We start from the raw sequence: 18661 nt of genomic DNA on the forward strand, positions 1-18661 counted from the left end.
ACTGATTCCAAATAGGAGAAGGAGTACGTCAAGGATGTCTAGTGGCTTAGAGGTTAAAGCATCTGCCTGCAATGCGGGAGACCTAGGTTTGATCCCTGGGTTGGGAAGATTCCCTGGAGAAGGAAATGGCAATGCACTCCAGTATTCTTGCCTGGAGAATCCCATGGACGGAGGAGCCTGGTGGGTTACAGTCCACGGGGTCGCAAAGAGTCGGACACAACTGAGTGACTTCACTTTCACAAGGCTGTATATTGTCACCCTGCTTATTTAACTTATATGCAGAGTACATCATGAGAAATGCTGGGTTAGATGAAGCACAAGCTGGAAAGAAGATTGCCAGGAGAAATATCAATAACCTCAGATATGCAGATGACACCACCCTTACAGCAGAAAGTGAAGAACTCAAGAGCCTCTTGATGAAAGTGAAAGAGGAGAGTGAAAAAGTTGGCTTAAAGCGCAACATTCAGAAAACTAAGATCATGGCATCTGGTCCCATCACTTCATGGGAAATAGATGGGGAGACAGTGGAAACAGTGTCAGACTTAATTTTTTGGGGCTCCAAAATCACTGCAGATGGTGATTGCAGCCATGAAATTAAAAGACGCTTACTCCTTGGAAGGAAAGTTATGACCAACCTAGATAGCATATTAAAAAGCAGAGACATTATTTCACCAACAAAGGTCTGCCTGGTCAAGGCTATGGTTTTTCCAGTGGTCATGTATAGATATGAGAGTTTGACTGTGAGGAAAGCTGAGCACCGAAAAATTGATGCTTTTGAACTATGGTGTTGGAGAAGACTCTTGAGAGTCCCTTGGACTGCAAGGAGATCAAACCAGTCCATCCTAAAGGAGATCAGTCCTGGGTGTTCATTGGAAGGACTGATGCTGAAGCTGAAACTCCAATACTTTGGCCACCTCATGCGAACAGTTGACTCATTGGAAAAGACCCTGATGCTGGAAGAGATTGGGGGCAGGAGGAGAAGGGGACAACAGAGGATGAGATGGCTGGATGGCATCACTGACTCGATGGACATGAGTTTGAGTAAACTCCGGGAGTTGTTGATGGACAGGGAGGCCTGGCTTGCTGCGATTCATGGGGTCACAAAGAGTCGGACATGACTGAGCCACTGAACTGAACTGAACTGAAGGCTCTTGAAGCAGGTTACCAAGTCACTTCTCAAAAAATTTGGACTAGCAATGTAGCAAATGAGGGTATAGTACCCTCCTAAGCCCTATTTTTAACAAGATTATTCCCTGCCTTTTGAACAGTTTTAAAGGTATTATTTAATTTGCTGAAAAACTAAAAATTTTCTAACAACCAAGACATGTTCACATTAAAAATATATATATTCTTTCTTCGGTTACAGCTTTTAAAGAGTGCAGATTTCAGTTGTGTGAGAAGCAGGGGCTTAGGAAAGGAGCATTTATCCTGGAGTGGGGAATCAGGGTTTTCTGCAATAGCTTTCTAAATTGCCTCCCAACTTCTATGCTTGATTCTGACGAATCAGCAACAAGAGTGCCCCATTTAAAGATCTTGTCTCTCTCCTGTTTAAAACCATCCAATGGCTTACCATTGCTTTTGAGATAAAATGCATGATGGGCTAGGCCCCCCTTTGCAAACTTGCTCACTTCGGTGCAGCCTAGTCCGCCTTCCCTTTGTTCCTCATTCTGCTGGCTTCCACCTCAGAGCCTCTGGTCCTTGCCTGGAATGTTCTTTTCTCATTTCCTCCGCTAGTTCCTTCTTCAGGATTTAGCTCAAGTATCACTTTCTCTGACAGGCCTTCCCCGCTTCTCTCTTACATTCATTCTGTTTTTTTTTCTTCATGACACCTATCACCAAATTATCTTGATCCTATGTAGGTTACCGTGTTCTTTTCCTGTCTTCCACAGCAGAACGTAAGCTCTGAGACCTGCTTGCCTGGCTCCTTCACTACCTCAGCCTAGCCTACTGTAGATCAGACATTATTAAAGACCTGTAGAGGCCTCAGTGAACCTCATCTTCAATAAGGGAGTTAACTAGATGAACCTGACTAGGTTTAAGTGGAAGCATCCTCTCAACGATGCCAGCGCGCTCGTTGGGGTATTTCTAGAAAGCTCGAAGGAGGAATTCTTACTAGCGAATTAGGGAGCGGGGGTGGTGGTGGGGGTAGTGAAGAAAACCTGTGCGGTGTAATCTTTCCACCTGTTAGAGAGCGGAACAGATCCGAGCGCTGTTTTAAGGGAAGAGCTGGCACAGTCATTTGAAAGCTTGCTTTGTTGGGGTTTTTGTTTAGACACGGGGACCTGATTAAAAGCACAGTCAGAAGAGGACGAGGTCCCGCACTCCCTCCCCTCGTGGATGTTTCCTTGAGCACTGAAAAGGCTTCCAAAACATTCAATGCAGCTGACATTTTTTTCTGAGTTAAAAAAAAAATCGGAAAAAAGCAGAAATGTACAAAGCAGTCCCGTGGCCGCTTCCCGCGGACTCCCGTGTGCCACCGCGTCCCATTCCCGCCAGCTCGCGTCTCCTAGGAGCCGCAAGGGGCGGAGGGGTGGGGCGTGCCCGCTGACGCTACCAGGCAGGGACTGCGCAGGCGCCGGGGCGGGCTCTCGCGCAGTCGCGCGCCGCGCTGTTCGCGCGGGAGTGGGACGCCGGCGCGCTGGGGCCGCAGGTAGGTGGGAACGGAAGCCACAGCCGGGAAGAGAGACCGCCAGGATGGCGACACCGAGCAGGAAAACGTCCACTCCAAGCTCCCTGGCCTCCAAGAGAGCTGTCCTGAGTGACCCCTCGTCGGAAGTCCCGAGCAAGAAAAAGAGTTCGGTCCCACCGGCGGCGCCACCGCCACTGCTGTCGTCCGGGCCTTTCGTGGAAGGCTCTATCGTCCGCATCGCGATGGAGAACTTCCTGTGAGTGACCGGAGGCCGTGCCGCGGCGTGGGAGGCCAGCGGCGGACACACGAGGGGCGCAAGCTGCGTGCGTGCGGGGGGCGGGTCGGTAGAGGTGTGCCTGGCTTTTGAGGCTTTTAGTAAATTCGCCCTGGGATTGCGGTGAGGATATTTGCTTGTGGGCCGAGGAGATTGACGTGTTTGTTGATGTGGTAGGTGTGTGCGTTTGTGTATTGCAGTTTTTTAATTCCTAATGCCAAAGTTGTTTGAAGGCGTCAAATGGCGGGCAGTGGACGTAGGGAATTACATCTCCTCCCGCTGGAAGTCACGGCCTGTAGACATAATCTGTAATTCACAAAACCTGGGAAGTCAAAAAGCAACAGTTAAATCAGTGCGACAGTGACGCTGTGGCACATTCGTGAAGAGAAGGCAGTTATCAGGTGGACAAAGATGGTGATGGTTGTCATGGATGGAGACATTTCCTGAAATGTACCAGAAAATTAAACCCTGCTCTCAGTTGTTGCTTTATGCAGCAGAGCCTTGACTCCTTCAAATCTGACTTTCTTCCCTGGTTCCTTTCTCACCCTTCAGACAACTAACTAATCATAGTATTCACTTTATTATTATTTTTTTTTTATAGTATTCACTTTAGAATTGCAGATATTGTAACACAACTACCGTGTATCCGTCTAGCACCTTGCAGTTCATTTGTCTATTATTTTTTAAGCTTGCACAGTGGCCCAAGGAAAACAATTACAGTAACAATAACGACATTTTTTTTAAAGCATCTATCCTGTGCCAGGTATAGAAATAGGTACTTTATTTACACAGTACCCTCATTCATTCCTCATAACTCTTTATAGTATCTCCACTGATAAGCTCAGAGAGGTTAATTTGACCAGGTTTACTCAGCTGATACTTAACCTGAGTTGTTTAAATTCAAACCAGGAAAGATAAATAAAGTCAAATGAAGTACCTACCATAATTTTGTGTGTGTGTGTGTGTGTGTGTGTGTGTGTGTGTGTTATCAGGATGCCCTGGGGGCACAAAGGATCAAATGATTAATTTCCTCCACAGTTGTGAGAAGGGCCTTGTACTGGAGGATATGAAAGTCTTAAGGGAAGAGCATGGAACTACCTGAAACAGTTTGCTGTATTTAGTAAGTTTCCAGTATCCTAGTATGACTGGGACATAGGATGTGAGTGAGTGTATGGATAGAGTTGATACTGATGATAAATAGGATTATTGAGGGTCTGTGTTTCCTGTGCTGAGAAATTTCAACTTTATCCTGTAGGCAGCCAGGATGCATTTTAAATAGGGCATCATATGTGGTTTGGGCTTCAAAGGTGGTGCTAGTGGTGAATAACCTGCTTGCCAATGCAGGAGGATTAGGAGACAGGGGATGGATCTCCTGGAGGGCGTCATGGCAACTCACTCCAGTATTCTTGCCTGGAGAATTCTGTGGACAGAGTAGCCTGGTGGGCTTCATCCATAGCATCACAAAGAGTTGGACATGACTGAAATAGCGCACACGCATGCACCCTCATGTGGTTTATATTACTTTGGAAGCAGTGTGAAGGATGATTTAGGAAGGGGGCAAGATTGGAGGCGAGAAAGCTTTTACAATATGAAGGCAGAGATAATCGGGATTTGAGTCTCGCAGTGGGAAGTTAGGAGCAGAAAGAATAGATTTGACAGGATTTTGTCTGCAGATTAATTGCGAGGCATCAGGGTGAAGGAGAAATGGAGCATTTTTCTCAAGTCTCTCTCTTGGCTAGTTGGTATAGAGCTGTGCCAAAGAGGGAGTAATTCTGGGAGGGTAGTAATAAATGCCTTTTGTATCTTGTGAATTGAAGTTTCCTGTGGGGCATCTAAAAGGTCTTCGATGGGCAGTATTTATAAGGGTTTGGAGCTTATAGGAAAATGTTAATAGATGAGAGACTTGAGAATCATGCATATAGGTGATTGTTAAAATTGCAGAAATGGTTGAAGTTGCCTCGAAGGGAATAGAAATAGAAGTCTAAGTACAGAGTTCGAGAGGAATGCCAACATTTATGGGCAAGCAGAACTAACAGATTGAGAAGGAACTATTCAGGGAAATAAGGGGGGACCCGTGGGAGAGTATTATCAGAGAACCCAAGGAAAAAGAGTGCTTCAAAAACATCATGTGATACCGTGAAGTCAGATAACAGTACAGAAAAGCACCTGCTGCATTTAGCAGTCAGGAGATCTTTGGCGCTTTGAGGTAGTGGAAGTGGAAAACTTTGCAGTCAGAAGAATGAATGAGTGTGAGGAAGTAAAGCTTGGATGTGAAGAGGAGAAAGAAAAGGTAGCTGGAAAGTGCAGAACTAAGTAACGTTCTTGTTTACCAACATTATTTGGTGATAAATGGAATGATGAGTGGGTGGGTAGTGTGAACAGAGGTGAAGGAGATGAAAAGAATCAAAGATGATGCCTAGGTTTCTGCTGTCGGCAGGGGGATGAATAATGGTATCTTTCACTAAGAGACTGCAAGAGTGGTTTTAGATTTTTTTTTTTTTTTTAAGGCTTGTGAAAAAGTAATTTCGGTTTTGGACTGTGAATTTTAAATTATTGTAGCTAGACTGAAACACATTGATCAAAATAGCAACCATTACAGTCAACACATTTTTGCCAACAAGAAGTAAGTTTGTTTATTCTTGTAGCGTAAAAATCCGTCCTTCAGGATTCGTTGAACTCTTGGAAAGCATTTTCTATTTCATGCTGGTTGTAGAAGTGATTTGCCTGCAAAATGTTGTCGAGATGCTTGAAGAAGTGGTAATCGCTTGGCGATAGGTTATGTGGCTGTGGAGGCAAAACTTCGTAGCCCAATTCATTCAACTTGAAGAGTTGGTTTTGTGATGTATGGTCAGGCGTTGTCATGGAGATGAATTGGACCCATTCAGTTGGCCAGTGTTGGCTGCAGGCATTGCAGTTTCTGTGCATCTCATCGATTTGCTGAGCATACTTCTCAGATGTACTGGTTTCTTTACACCAGGATTCAGAAAGCTGTAGTATATCAGATGGGCAGCAGACCACCAAAAGAGTGATCATGACCTTTTTTTTTTTTGGTTTGGCTTTGGAAAGTGCTTTGGAGTTTCTTCTTGGTCCAACCACTGAGCAGGTCATCCATCACCAGTTGTCATATAAAGTCCACTTTTTGTCACATGTCACAATCCAATCAAGAAATGGTTTGTTGTTGCATACGATAAGAGAAGATGACACTTCAGAACAACAATTTTTTTTTTTTTTGTCAGTTCATGAGGCACCCACTTATTGAGCTTTTCCACCTTTCCAATTTGCTTCAAATGCCAAATGACCATAGAAGGATTGACATTGAGTTCTTGGGCAACTTCTGATGTAGTTGTAAGAGGTTCAGCATTGATGATCCTCTCAGTAGGTTGTTGTCATTCAACTTCCAATGGCCGGCCAGTGTGCTACTCACAAGGCTTTCATCTCCTTTGCAAAACTTCTTGAGACGGTGCAGTTTCATTAGCAGTTCCTGGGCCAAATGCGTGGTTGATGTTGCGAGTTATCTCCGCTGCCTTATGACCCATTTTGAACTCGAATAAGAAAATTGCTTGAATTTGCATTTTGTCTAACATCATTTCCCTAGTCTAAAATAAATATAAAATACACAGCAAGTAATAAGTCATTAGCAAAAAAGAGGCAAAAAATGTGCATTAAAATGATGTGTAACATAACCATATTTATTTGAAAATCTATTCCAACATCAAACAGCAAAGTTCAACAATGCAAAACCAGTTACTTTTGCACCAGTGTAATAGTTTTGAATATGTTAAGTTTGAAGTGACTGTTGTGGGACATCCAAATAGAGTTCTTGAGGTGGGAATTGCATCTGTAGGTCATCTGAACTGACTTTCAGTATATAGATGTTACCTGAGGCCATGGAGAATATTATGAGGTACTAGATAAAGTATGTAAACTGGCCTCTGAAGTTAGCTTTTTCAGGGAGAGGTCAGAGAAAAGGGAACTCACAAAAGGTAATTTCCAATAAATATATTGTAGACTCAGAATGGTTTTTTTTTGTTTGTTTGTTTTTGTTTTTATTGCAGAGGCTTTATTTAGTTTTTGGCAGCTTTTTGTGTTTATAGTATTTGTGTGTAACGATATATGTCAGAAGTTTTCATGCTTTTTTTCTGCTGTATTTGTTTGCTTAAATACTAATTGCATCACTATTTTAGTAAGACAGTTCACAGCAGGAAATTCAAATATTAAAAGAATGTAACTGCATGTGTTGGGATTAAGAAGCTCCAAGTCAGATAATTTTCCAGATGTCTGAAATTCCCAAACTAGTTTTATTTTAACTGTTGTAAAGGATTGTTTCAAGACTCTGTTGTTACTAGAATAAAGCTTCTGAAAAGATGGATGCTCTGCAGAGAAGTGGGGTTGGAAACCTGCCAGAAAATACTTCTCTTTACCACCTGTATTTATTTTATTACCACTTGGAATTTCAGAATTATTAATTTCTGGGAGTATTAAAGTTGAAGTGTGCTTGGTTAAATTCTTTGAATACCTAGCAAGTTAGTAATAGGTTAAGCTTTTACCCTTGGGGAATTAGTTGGTAGCCAGCTGACACTGGGCACAGGACATTACTTATGGGCTCCAGTTCCAGATATTCAAGGACATGGTACAGAGATACTGAGTCAGTTTCCTTCACATCTTGCCATAGCTGTCCCTGAAGACTAATCTGGATTAGTTGCTACTGTTGCAGGTAGAGAGCAGGACAGCATGCTGCTTTCTAGTATGAGGGAATGTTACAGACATGCCTGGTGATGATGCACTCTTGTTTCCTCCCATAGGAATAAAATTTAATTTGTACTAGAAATAGATCCTTTGGTGAATGTCTGGCAGCATATTAAAGGAAATTCATGTTATTTTTAAAAATTAATGAACTAAACTATTGAGTTGCTATGTCTTCAGTTTTCTAATTATAATAAAAATAATTCAGTTGACTATGATAAGTTTCTAGTAAGCATTTTAATTCAAGAGAAATAGAAATGTAAAATACACAAATTTAGAATGAGCCATTACTTCACTTACATATAATTTGTTTAAAACTCATTTGTACAGTAGCTTTGATGTAGTTTCTCATGTATTAGAATTACTTAAGAATAAATTGTATCAAACTTTGCTCTATTCAGCAGACTTAATATTTGAAAAAAATTACGTGAACTTTTATTTTCCCATGAATGTCCTAATTTTAGATATACTTTGTCACTTTTTCATTTCTCTCACTGACAGATTTTTTTTTCCCATCTAAATTATTAACAACCTATAAACTAATCTTACTTACATTAAAATTTATAAGGTTAGTTGGTTTTTAAAGAACTTGAGGAAACCTGTAGATAGTGATAAGGGTAAAGCAACTGCTTTAGGTAGGAAAATATTCTTCACTTCTTGTCTCTACTTAGTAATCTCACCTCTTTATAATTTAGGACATATGATGTCTGTGAAGTATCTCCTGGGCCCCACTTGAATATGATCATTGGCGCTAATGGAACAGGGAAGTCCAGCATCGTATGTGCCATTTGCCTTGGATTAGCAGGCAAACCTGCTTTCATGGGACGGGCAGATAAGGTAAGTTAACATAGATACTTTTAACAAAATTCAAAACCATGAATTGCTTTTAGTAACAAATCAATTTCTGCATCTTAATTCCTTGGGTATGTCAAATGTGTTTTGCTTGAATATAGATAATGAAGTTGGCAGGTAGAGACACTGAGGAAAGATCTCAATTTCCAGAAGTAGTTTGCTATGTAGTTTGCTATATACCTAGAGAATTCTCCAAGTGTGTAACACCTTCAGCCTTAGAAATAGTGTAAGAAACTTTTTAAATGTATTACTGGACTTGTGAAAAGGAGAAGTAAGTTTACAAACGGCACAAACAAAGTGATTTGGATCTGAAGATTTCTGCAAACTCTGGAGTTGTTTTCCCAGGGTTTTTTACTTACCTTGTGCCCTGAAACCTGGCTTTGAATTTGTTGCATAGGATTGGGGGTCCTGAGGATGTAGAAGAGTTAGAAGATAAAACTATGAGTAGTGTGTAGCAGGGGAAAAAAAAAATCACAAAGTGGGGCTACTTGTCTCATTGTTATCTCTGAATACAGTAGTAGAAGGAAAAAGAAAAAAAATCTTTCAAACAAGCCTCAACAAACACATTGTAATTTTAGTTTAAAGTGTCCTCGCTTAGTAATATCTCTGGCAGAAGCAAATGCAAATCCTCTGAAGGAAAATGCCTTCAATACAGTCCTGAAAAGAAATCTAACGTAAAGTTCCAAGAAATTCATGAATCCATACCCCCAAAAAATCACAAAGCATAGGAGGAAATGAACTATCAGAAATGAGAGCTAATAAAAACAACAGGTTATATAATCTGACCTATAGAGCTTGTATATATAGAATGTAAACTAGGAATATTTAGTTTATTTAGGAACTGAAAGAAGGTTGCAAAGGAGTAAGTAACAAAAAGATCAGGTAAATTTGAAAAAGAATCAGTGAGAATATAAATAAAAATACATGAGAGAGAACCTTGATGGACAGGTAAAACAACAAAGCTGACATATTCGAGAATATGTGAACCAAAATACTTGACAGTTTTTCTAAAAATGAAATATAGAGCTAAAGCAAAAAAATAAAAAGTATGAAATCAAGATTGAGACCTGCTAGTTAAAGGAAAATAATGGACTAAGGAAGAGGCAGTACTCAAGGAAAGAATGACTAAGAATTTTCCAGAAATGCTGAAAAACTTGAATCCTCAGATTCATTGCACCTAAATATATTCCAGATGGTGTAAATGAAAGAAATACACAAATAGACACACTGTAGTAAATTTTAGAATATGAAACATGGTAGTGATATGGTTTCAGAATGTGAAGGGGTTGAGAGAACAGTCTGAGATCCTCATAAAGGAAATTTGAAAGTGTTTAATTGAGGAAGAAGGAAAATTATTTCAGAAGAAAGTCTGAGAGGTAAAAAGATGTGAGCAATGAAATGGTAAACACATAGTAAGTGTTAGTTGCTCAATTGTGTCTGACACTTTGCAATCCTGTGGACTGTAGCCCAGCAGGCTCCTATGTCCATGGAATTCTCCAGTCAAGAATACTGGAATAGGTTGCCATTCCCTTCTTCTGGGGAACTACCCAACCCAGGGATCAAACCCAGGTCTCCCACATTGCAGACAGATTCTTCACCATCTCACCAGTGAAGTCTACTAAACAAGTAGTAAAGTTATGTGTAAACTGTATAAAATAATACTGATGTCTCATTTGTCACTTTTTTAAATCAAAGAAGATAGAACTAAATGTTGTCAAAAGCAGTGATCAGAGTTAAAGTATTCTCTGTATTGTTGGGAGAAAGTTAAGATAATTGGTTAACTTAAGAATTTATTAAGTGAAATGTACATGTTAAAATTTGTAGGGTAAACCAGTTAAAAAAGAAAAGAGAAATTGAAATATGTAACTTCCAAACAGGAAAGGTTAAAGTAGGAGGAGCAAAGTAGAGGAAAAATGACCGCTGCCCAAACATTCCAGAAGGAGTCTTGAGAAAGGAGAGAAAAGAAACAGGAATGTGAAAAAGGACATCATTAGAAAACATAAGAAAGAGTGGAAATACATGCACAATACATTTCACAATAATTATGACTGCCACCAGGGCATTACAAGAATGCAGCAGAGGTTTATATATTCCTAATATAAGAATATTATGAGAATCATTCCACTAAAGTGTAAATGTTTTAAAAGTTGTGACTGTATATATTTCTTTTTTTTTTTTGAGACTTAAATTTTATTTTTCTTTTTTTTCCTTTATTTTTATTAGTTGGAGGCTAATTACTTCACAACATTACAGTGGGTTTTGTCATACATTAACATGAATCAGCCATGGAGTTACATGTATTCCCCATCCCGATCCCCCCTCCCACCTCCCTCTCCACCCGATTCCTCTGGGTCTTCCCAGTGCACCAGGCCCGAGCACTTGTCTCATGCATCCCACCTAGGCTGGTGATCTGTTTCACTATAGATAATATACATGCTGTTCTTTCGAAACATCCCACCCTCACCTTCTCCCACAGAGTCCAAAAGTCTGTTCTGTACATCTGTGTCTCTTTTTCTGTTTTGCATATAGGGTTATCATTACCATCTTTCTAAATTCCATATATATGTGTTAGTATGCTGTAATGTTCTTTATCTTTCTGGCTTACTTCACTCTGTATAATGGTCTCCAGTTTCATCCATCTCATTGGAACTGATTCAAATGAATTCTTTTTAACAGCTGAGTAATATTCCATGGTGTATATGTACCACAGCTTCCTTATCCATTTGTCTGCTGATGGGCATCTAGGTTGCTTCCATGTCCTGGCTATTATAAACAGCGCTGTGATAAACATTGGGGTGCAGTTGTCTCTTTCAGATCTGGTTTCCTCAGTGTGTATGCCCAAAAGTGGGATTGCTGGGTCATATGGCAGTTCTATTTCCAGTTTTTTAAGAAATCTCCACACTGTTCTCCATAGCGGCTGTACTAGTTTGCATTCCCACCAACAGTGTAAGAGGGTTCCCTTTTCTCCACACCCTCTCCAGCATTTATTGCTTGTAGACTTTTGGATAGCAGCCATCCTGACTGGCATGACTGTATATATTTCTACAGCTATTTACATTATCAAAACTGACTCTTAAGTAGAAAAGATAAATTAGCTGGTAAGTTTTTTCTCATAGAGAACACTGGACAAAAACAAAATGTGGATTAGTCCTAACAGCAAAAGTTGCTGTTTACACAGGGAAATGTGACTTTAGGTACCCAGATCAATCAAGGATAGCATGAGAAAATAACAAGCCCATTTCACTCATGAATCTGGAGGCAAAAATCACAAACAAAAAAGGAACTTTAGCATGCTGAATTTAATAATATATAATACATTGTGAACAAATCAAAGTTATTCAAAAAATGAGAGATTGATTATTAGGAAAAAATTAACATAATACACCATGTTTTAAAGAAGTAGAACTCAATAATTTCTCAACAAATAAAAAGCATTCTGTTAAATTCCACAATAATTTATGATTAAAAACTCTTAGTAAACTAGGAATAGAATGGACCTTTCTTAATTTCAGGAGATATCTATGAAAATGTACATGTCAGGGTTACCTACTATCATTACTATTGAACATTGCATTGGAAGTTCTAGGTAGAAAAGAAAAGATATGTGTTAAAAAGAAAGAAAACTCATTCACAGATCGTAGGAATGTCTGCTTAAAAACCATAAAGAAATTTTGGCTAAGCCTCCTGATGGATTAATATGCAAATTTAATAGGGTTAAGTCACCCATCAACAGAAAATTGTATTAAAGATTTACTGAGCATGGCCCTGCCCATCAGAACAAGACCCAGTTTCCCCCTGAGTCAGTCTCTCCCATCAGGAAGCTTCTATAAGCCTCTTACCTTCTCCGTTAGAGGGCAAACAAACTGAAAACCACAATCACAAAAACCTAACCAGTCTGCTCACATGGACCACAGCCTTATCTAACTCAATGCAAGTATGAGCCATGCCGTGTAGGGCCACCCAAGACAGCCGGGTCATGGTGGAGAGTTCTGACAAAATGTGGTCCACTGGAGAAGGGAACGGCAAACCACTTCAGTAGTATTTCCTTGAGAACCCCTTGAACAGTATGAAAAGACAAAAAGATAGGACACTGAAAGATGAACTCCCCAGGTCGGTAGGTGTCCAGTATGCTATGGGAGATCAGTGGAGAAATAACTCCAGAAAGAATGAAGAGATGGAGCCAAAGCAACAACAACACTCAGTTGGGGATGTGCCTGGTAATGGAAGTAAAATCCGATGCTGTAAAGAGCAATATTGCATAGGAACCTGGAATGTTAGGCCCATGAATCAAGTCATATTGGAAATGATCAAACAGGAGATGGCAAGAGTGAACATCGACATTTTAGGAATCAGTGAACTAAAGTGGACTGGAATGGGTGAGTTTAACTCAGATGACCATTATATCTACTACTGTGGATAAGAATCCCTTAGAAGACATGGAGTAGCCATCACAGTCAACAAGAGTCTGAAATGCAGTACTTGGATGTGATCTCAAAAACGACAGAACGATCTCTGTTCATTTCCAAGGCAAACAATTCATAATTACAGTAATCCAAGTCCATGCCCCAACCGGTAATGCTGAAGAAGCTGAAGTTGAATGGTTCTATGAAGACCTACAAGACCTTCTAGAACTAACACCCAAAAAAGATTACTTTTCATTTTAAGGGACTGGAATGCAAAAGTAGGAAGTTAAGAGATACCTGGAGTAACAGGCAAATTCAACCTTGGAGTACAAAATGGAGCAAGGCAAAGGTAACAGTTCTGCCAAGAGAACGCACTGGTCATAGCAAACGCCCTCTTCCAACAACACAAGAGAAGACTCTACACATGGACATCACCAGATGGTCAATACTGAAACCAGACTGCTTATATTCTTTGCAGCCAAAGATGGAGAAGCACTGTACACTCAGCAAAAACAAGACAGGGAGCTGACTGTGACTCAGATCATGAACTCCTTATTGCCAAATTCAGACTTAAATTGAAGAAAGTAGGGAAAACCACTAACCACTCAGGTATGACCTAAATCAAATCCCTTACAGCTATACAGTGGAAGTGACAAATAGATTCAAGGGATTAGATCTGATAGACAGAGTGCCTGAAGAACTATGGACAGAGGTTTGTGACATTGTACAGGAGGCAGTGATCAAGACCATCCCAAAGAAAAAGAAATGCAAAAAGGCAAAATGGTTGTCTGAGGAGGCCTTACAAATAGCTGAGAAAAGAAGAGATGCTAAAGGCAAAGGAGAAAAGGACGGATATTTCCATTTGAATGCAGAGTTCCAAAGAATAGCATGGAGAGATAAGAAAGCCTTCCTCAGTGATCAATGCAAAGAAATAGAGGAAAACAACAGAATGGGAGAGACTAGAGATCTCTTCAAGAAAATTGGAGATACCAAGGGAACATTTCATGCAAATACGGGCACAATAAAGGACAGAAATGGTATGGACCTAACAGAAGCAGAGATATTAAAAAGAGGTGGCAAGAAAACACAGAACTATACAAAAACAGTCTTCATGACCCAGATAATCACGATGGTGTACTCACTCACCTAGAGCCAGACATCTTGGAATGCAAAGTCAAGTGGGCCTTAGGGGAAGCATCACTACGAACAAAGCTAGTGGAAGTAATGGAACTTCAGTTGAGCTATTTCAGATCCTATAAGATGATGCTGTAAAAGTGCTGCACTCAATATACCAGCAAATTTGGAAAACTCAGCAGTGGCCACAGGACTGGAAAAGGTCGTTTTCATTCCAATCCCAAAGAAGGGCAGTGCCAAAGAATGTTCAAACTACCTCACAATCGCACTCATCTCACATGTTAGCAAAGTAATGCTCAAAATTCTCCAAGCCAGGCTTCAACAGTACATGAATCGTGAACTTCCAGATGTACAAGCTGGATTTAGGAAAGGCAGAGGAACCAGAGATCAAATTGCCAACATCTGCTGGATCATCGTAAAAGCAAGAGAGTTCCAGAAAAACATCTACTTCTGCTTTATTGACTATGCCAAAGCCTTTGACTGTGTGGATCACAATAAACTATGGAAAATTCTTCAAGAGATGGGAATACCAGACCACCTTACCGGCCTCCTGAGAAACCTGTATGCAGGTCAAGAAGCAACAGTGAGAACTGGACACGGAACAACAGACTGATTCCAAATCGGGAAAGAAGTATGTCAAGGCTGAATATTGTCACCCTGCTCATTTAACTTATATGCAGAGTACATCATGCAAAATACTAGGGTGCATGAAGCACAAATTGGAATCAGGCTTGCTGGGAGAAATATCAGTAACCTCATATATGCAGATGACACTACCCTTACGGCAGAACGTGAAGAAGAACTAAAGAGCCTCCTCATGAAAGTGAAAGAGGAAAGTGAAAAAGTTGGCTTAAAACTCAACATTCAGGAAACTGACATCATGGCATCTGGTCCCATCACTTCATGACAGATAGATGGGGAAACAGTGGAAACTGAGAGACTTTATTTCGGGAGGCTCCAAAATCACTGCAGTTGGTGACTGCAGCCATGCAGTTGAAAGACACCTCCTCCTTGAAAGAAAAGCTATGACCAACGCAGTCAGCATATTAAAAAGCAGAGACATTACTTTGCTGACAAAGGTCCGTCTAGTCAAAGCTATGGTTTTTCCAGTAGGCAAGTATAGGTGTGAGAGTTGGAATATAAAGAAAGCTGGGCGCCAAAGAATTGATGCTTTTGAACTGTGGTGTTGGAGAAGAGTCTTGAGAGTCCCTTGGTCTCCAAGGAGATCCAGCCAATCCATCCTAAAGGAAATCAGTCCTGAATGTTCATTGGAAGGACTGATGCTGTAGCTGAAACTTCAATACTTTGGCCACCTGATGTGAAGAGCTTACTCATTTGAAAAGACCCTGATGGTGGGAAGGATTGAAGGCTGGAGGAGAAGGGGACGACAAAGGATGAGATGGTTGGCTGGCATCACTGATTCAACGTGCATGAGTTTGAGTAAGCTCAGGGAGTTGGTGATGGACAGGGAGGCCTGGTGTGCTGGAGTGCATGGTGTCGCAGAGTCAGACACGACTGAGTGACTGAACTGAACTGAGATGTAAGATAGTGTAACACTGACATTGAATCTGTGAATGCATTGATCTTGCATATCTTAACCTTCAGATTTCTGAGAAATGTATGTTTAAGCCACCCACCCTGGGGGACTTTTGTTACAGAATCCCAAACTAAGTCAAGGATCTTTTTACATTTTTACTAAGGACTCCAAAACCTTTTCTGTGAGTTATATGTATTGTTTAGAATTAATAATAAACTTAGAAAGAATTATAATTAGCAGATTAGAAATAAGAACTGAGAACCCCCTTAAAAAGTTGTATAACAAAAATCAGTTGCATTTCTGTGTTCACTTAACAGTGAACAGTAAATGCAACTATGGATATTATAGCAACAAAGGTTTAAGTTACATAGCTGCAAATAAAAGGTATGTATGCAGAGATTACAGTTTTTATTTTAAAACGTTAACATTTGGTACATGTCATGATAAGTGTCATTCCAGTCAGAATCCTGCTACCATCTAAAAATTACAAGCTGGTTCTAAAATTTAGATGAAAAAACAGAGGGCAAAAAATAGCTAAGCTCCTTCTAAAACAATAGGATAAAGTGGAAAAACTTATCTACTGGATATCAAGATGATACAAAATTATGGTAAATTAAGACATTGTGGTATTGATGTAGGATAGAGTAGTGTGATGTGACTGAATAAAGAGCCAAGATACAAAGCTTAGTAAAAACTTGATTTATGACAGAGCTGACATTGTAGGTGAGTGAGGAATAGATGGATAAATGGTACTGAGACAACTGGTTATTGGTATACAAAAAGATGAGATTGAGTCCTTTCCTCATACTTTAACAAAAATTAGTTCCAGGTGGATTAAATATCTAAATGTGATTGACCAGTAAGTTTTTAGAAGAGATCAGTAGTAGAAGAGAATATTTTTGTGACTTTAGGTTATGAAAATGTCTTAAAGTATAGACCTAAAAGGAAAAGTTGATAATTTCAGCTATAATAAAATTAAGGAACTTCTGTTCATCTAAAAGACACCTTGTAGAGAAAAGACTAATCACAAATTGGGAACATGTATATATAGCACATATAACAAGATTGATATACAAACTATATAATAAGCAAAATAATGACAACTCATAAGACACGTGAGCAAAAGATATGCTTAAAAGTCTCACAGTCAAGAGGCAACCCAGACAACCAGTGCATTCCTACAGACATGAAAAGATGCTCAACTTCATTAATTATTAGAGAAACGCTCATTAGCCCTGGTAAGGTATATCTATCAGACCCACCAGAATTCTATTGGTGCCATGTGCTTAGAAGGATATAAAGCAGGGGAAACTCTGATGAATTATTGGTGGGAATATGAATTTGTACAACCCCCTTGGAAAGTGCTATGGTATTACCTAGTAAATCTGTAAATGCTTATATCTAGCGCCTCAAAAATTCTGCTTTCTAGGTATCCTAGTCAGCTTTTGTGCATTTATACTAGGTGAAATCATGGAAATACTTATAGAAGTATTGTTTGCAGTAAATTCTGGAATAGTCAAATACAATTGAATATTATATGACAATGAAAACAAACTTTGGCTCATTGGTTAAATATCAAAAACATAATTTTAAGGAAAAATACCATCTTGGAAAAATACATGTAATGTGAGTTTGTTTCTGGAACAGTCAAAAACATTTGGAGTCTCATACAGTAAAAAACAAAAACAAAGGAATTATCAGTTTAGAGATAATTAAATCAGTGTAGAGATTACATTTGTTGTTGTTTCATTTTTTAAACTTTTTATTTTATATTGGAGTATAGCCGATTAACAATGTTGTGATAGTTTTAGCTGGACAGCAAAGGTACTCAGCCATGCATATACATGTATCCATTCTCCCCCAAACTCCCCTCCCATCCAGGCTGCCAAATAGCATTGAGGAGCGTTCCCCGTGCTATACATACACAGTAGGACCTTATTGGTTATCTATTTAAAATCTATAACAGTGTGTACATGTCAATCCCAAATGCCTAACTATTTCTTCCCCTAATTCTTCCCCATTAGTTGAGAGAAAAAGGATGCAGTTAGCATGAATTAAGGAATGTCAGATCAGTGATCAGTTTCTTAGTAGATATATAGTTGTTTTATTATTTCTAAACAGTTCATGAAGTTTGTATATACTGTTGGTATATATTTCACATAAAAACATTTTAAAAAGAAAGTCTGAAAGTTGAGTTATTTCACTGTGAAATATTTTTTTTATTGTAAAATATTTTTAAAACTTCAAATGATTCTTTTATTTTTCTAAAACTACTGTAAATATTACAATATAATCAAAGTGATACTACAGGTTTTTAAGCAAAGCTTAATATTTAATGTGCTGGCTTACATGGTGTCTCCATGATAAAGAATCTACCTGCCAGCGCAGGAGATGCAGGTTCAATCCCTGGGTTGGAAAAATCTTCTGTGGAAGAAAATGACAACCCAATCCAGTATGCTTGCCTGGAGAATCTCATGAACAGAAGGAGCTGGGCGGGCTACAGTCCATGGCGTTACAAAAGAGTCAGACACAACTTAGCGACTAAACAACACAAAAATTTAATGTAGGTTACAAGATTGATCTATATACCCCTTAAGATTGTAAATAACCTATTCAAAACAAAATTTTTAATGCTGTAAGGGAGGCTTTTATGAGGTAGAAAAGATACTGCTTTGTTAATGATTGATTTTGTAATCTGAGTCAGTTGTCTGGAATTCAGTTTTTATTTCAGAGAACAGGGGTTGGAGTAGATAATTTCCAAGGACATACTCAGATTTTTATTAATATCATGTGGTGTTTGTTTTTTGGCCGCACTGCACAGCTTGTGGGATTTTAGTTCCCCAACCAGAAATCTAATGCAGGCCTTTGGCAGTGAAAGTGCCAGTTGTAACCACTGGACTGCCAGGGAATTCCCTATATGTAGTTTTTTAAATTGTCAGAAATTGTTTATTAAATCGTTGTCTCTCTGTAATGGTCTGCTGGATTATATTCCAAGGGCTGCCATAGTTAGAATGGATTGGTCTGTAACAATTTTCACCAACCTTCTTCTTTATTTTTGTCATGACGATACATCTGTCCTCACCCTTGAG

At 39.4% G+C, this 18661-nt stretch overlaps 1 protein-coding gene across 2 annotated transcripts in view; it reads left to right on the forward strand.

Annotated features, from left to right (window-relative positions):
• Nucleotides 1-2590: 2590 nt before the first annotated feature.
• SMC5 (structural maintenance of chromosomes 5) overlaps nucleotides 2591-18661 on the forward strand; it is a 108021-nt gene continuing 91950 nt past the window's right edge. Inside the window, exons 1-2 of one of the 2 annotated variants that reach the window (XM_043891207.1) lie at nucleotides 2591-2885; nucleotides 8342-8483. In XM_043891207.1, coding sequence (XP_043747142.1) covers nucleotides 2695-2885; nucleotides 8342-8483 — 333 coding nt within the window. In that variant the 5' untranslated portion in view covers nucleotides 2591-2694. The remainder of the gene's footprint in view (nucleotides 2886-8341; nucleotides 8484-18661) is intronic. The other variant, XM_043891206.1, reaches the window with a different exon arrangement.

This window comes from Cervus elaphus, chromosome 29 (assembly GCF_910594005.1).
Source record: "Cervus elaphus chromosome 29, mCerEla1.1, whole genome shotgun sequence".
Lineage (NCBI taxonomy): Eukaryota > Metazoa > Chordata > Mammalia > Artiodactyla > Cervidae > Cervus > Cervus elaphus.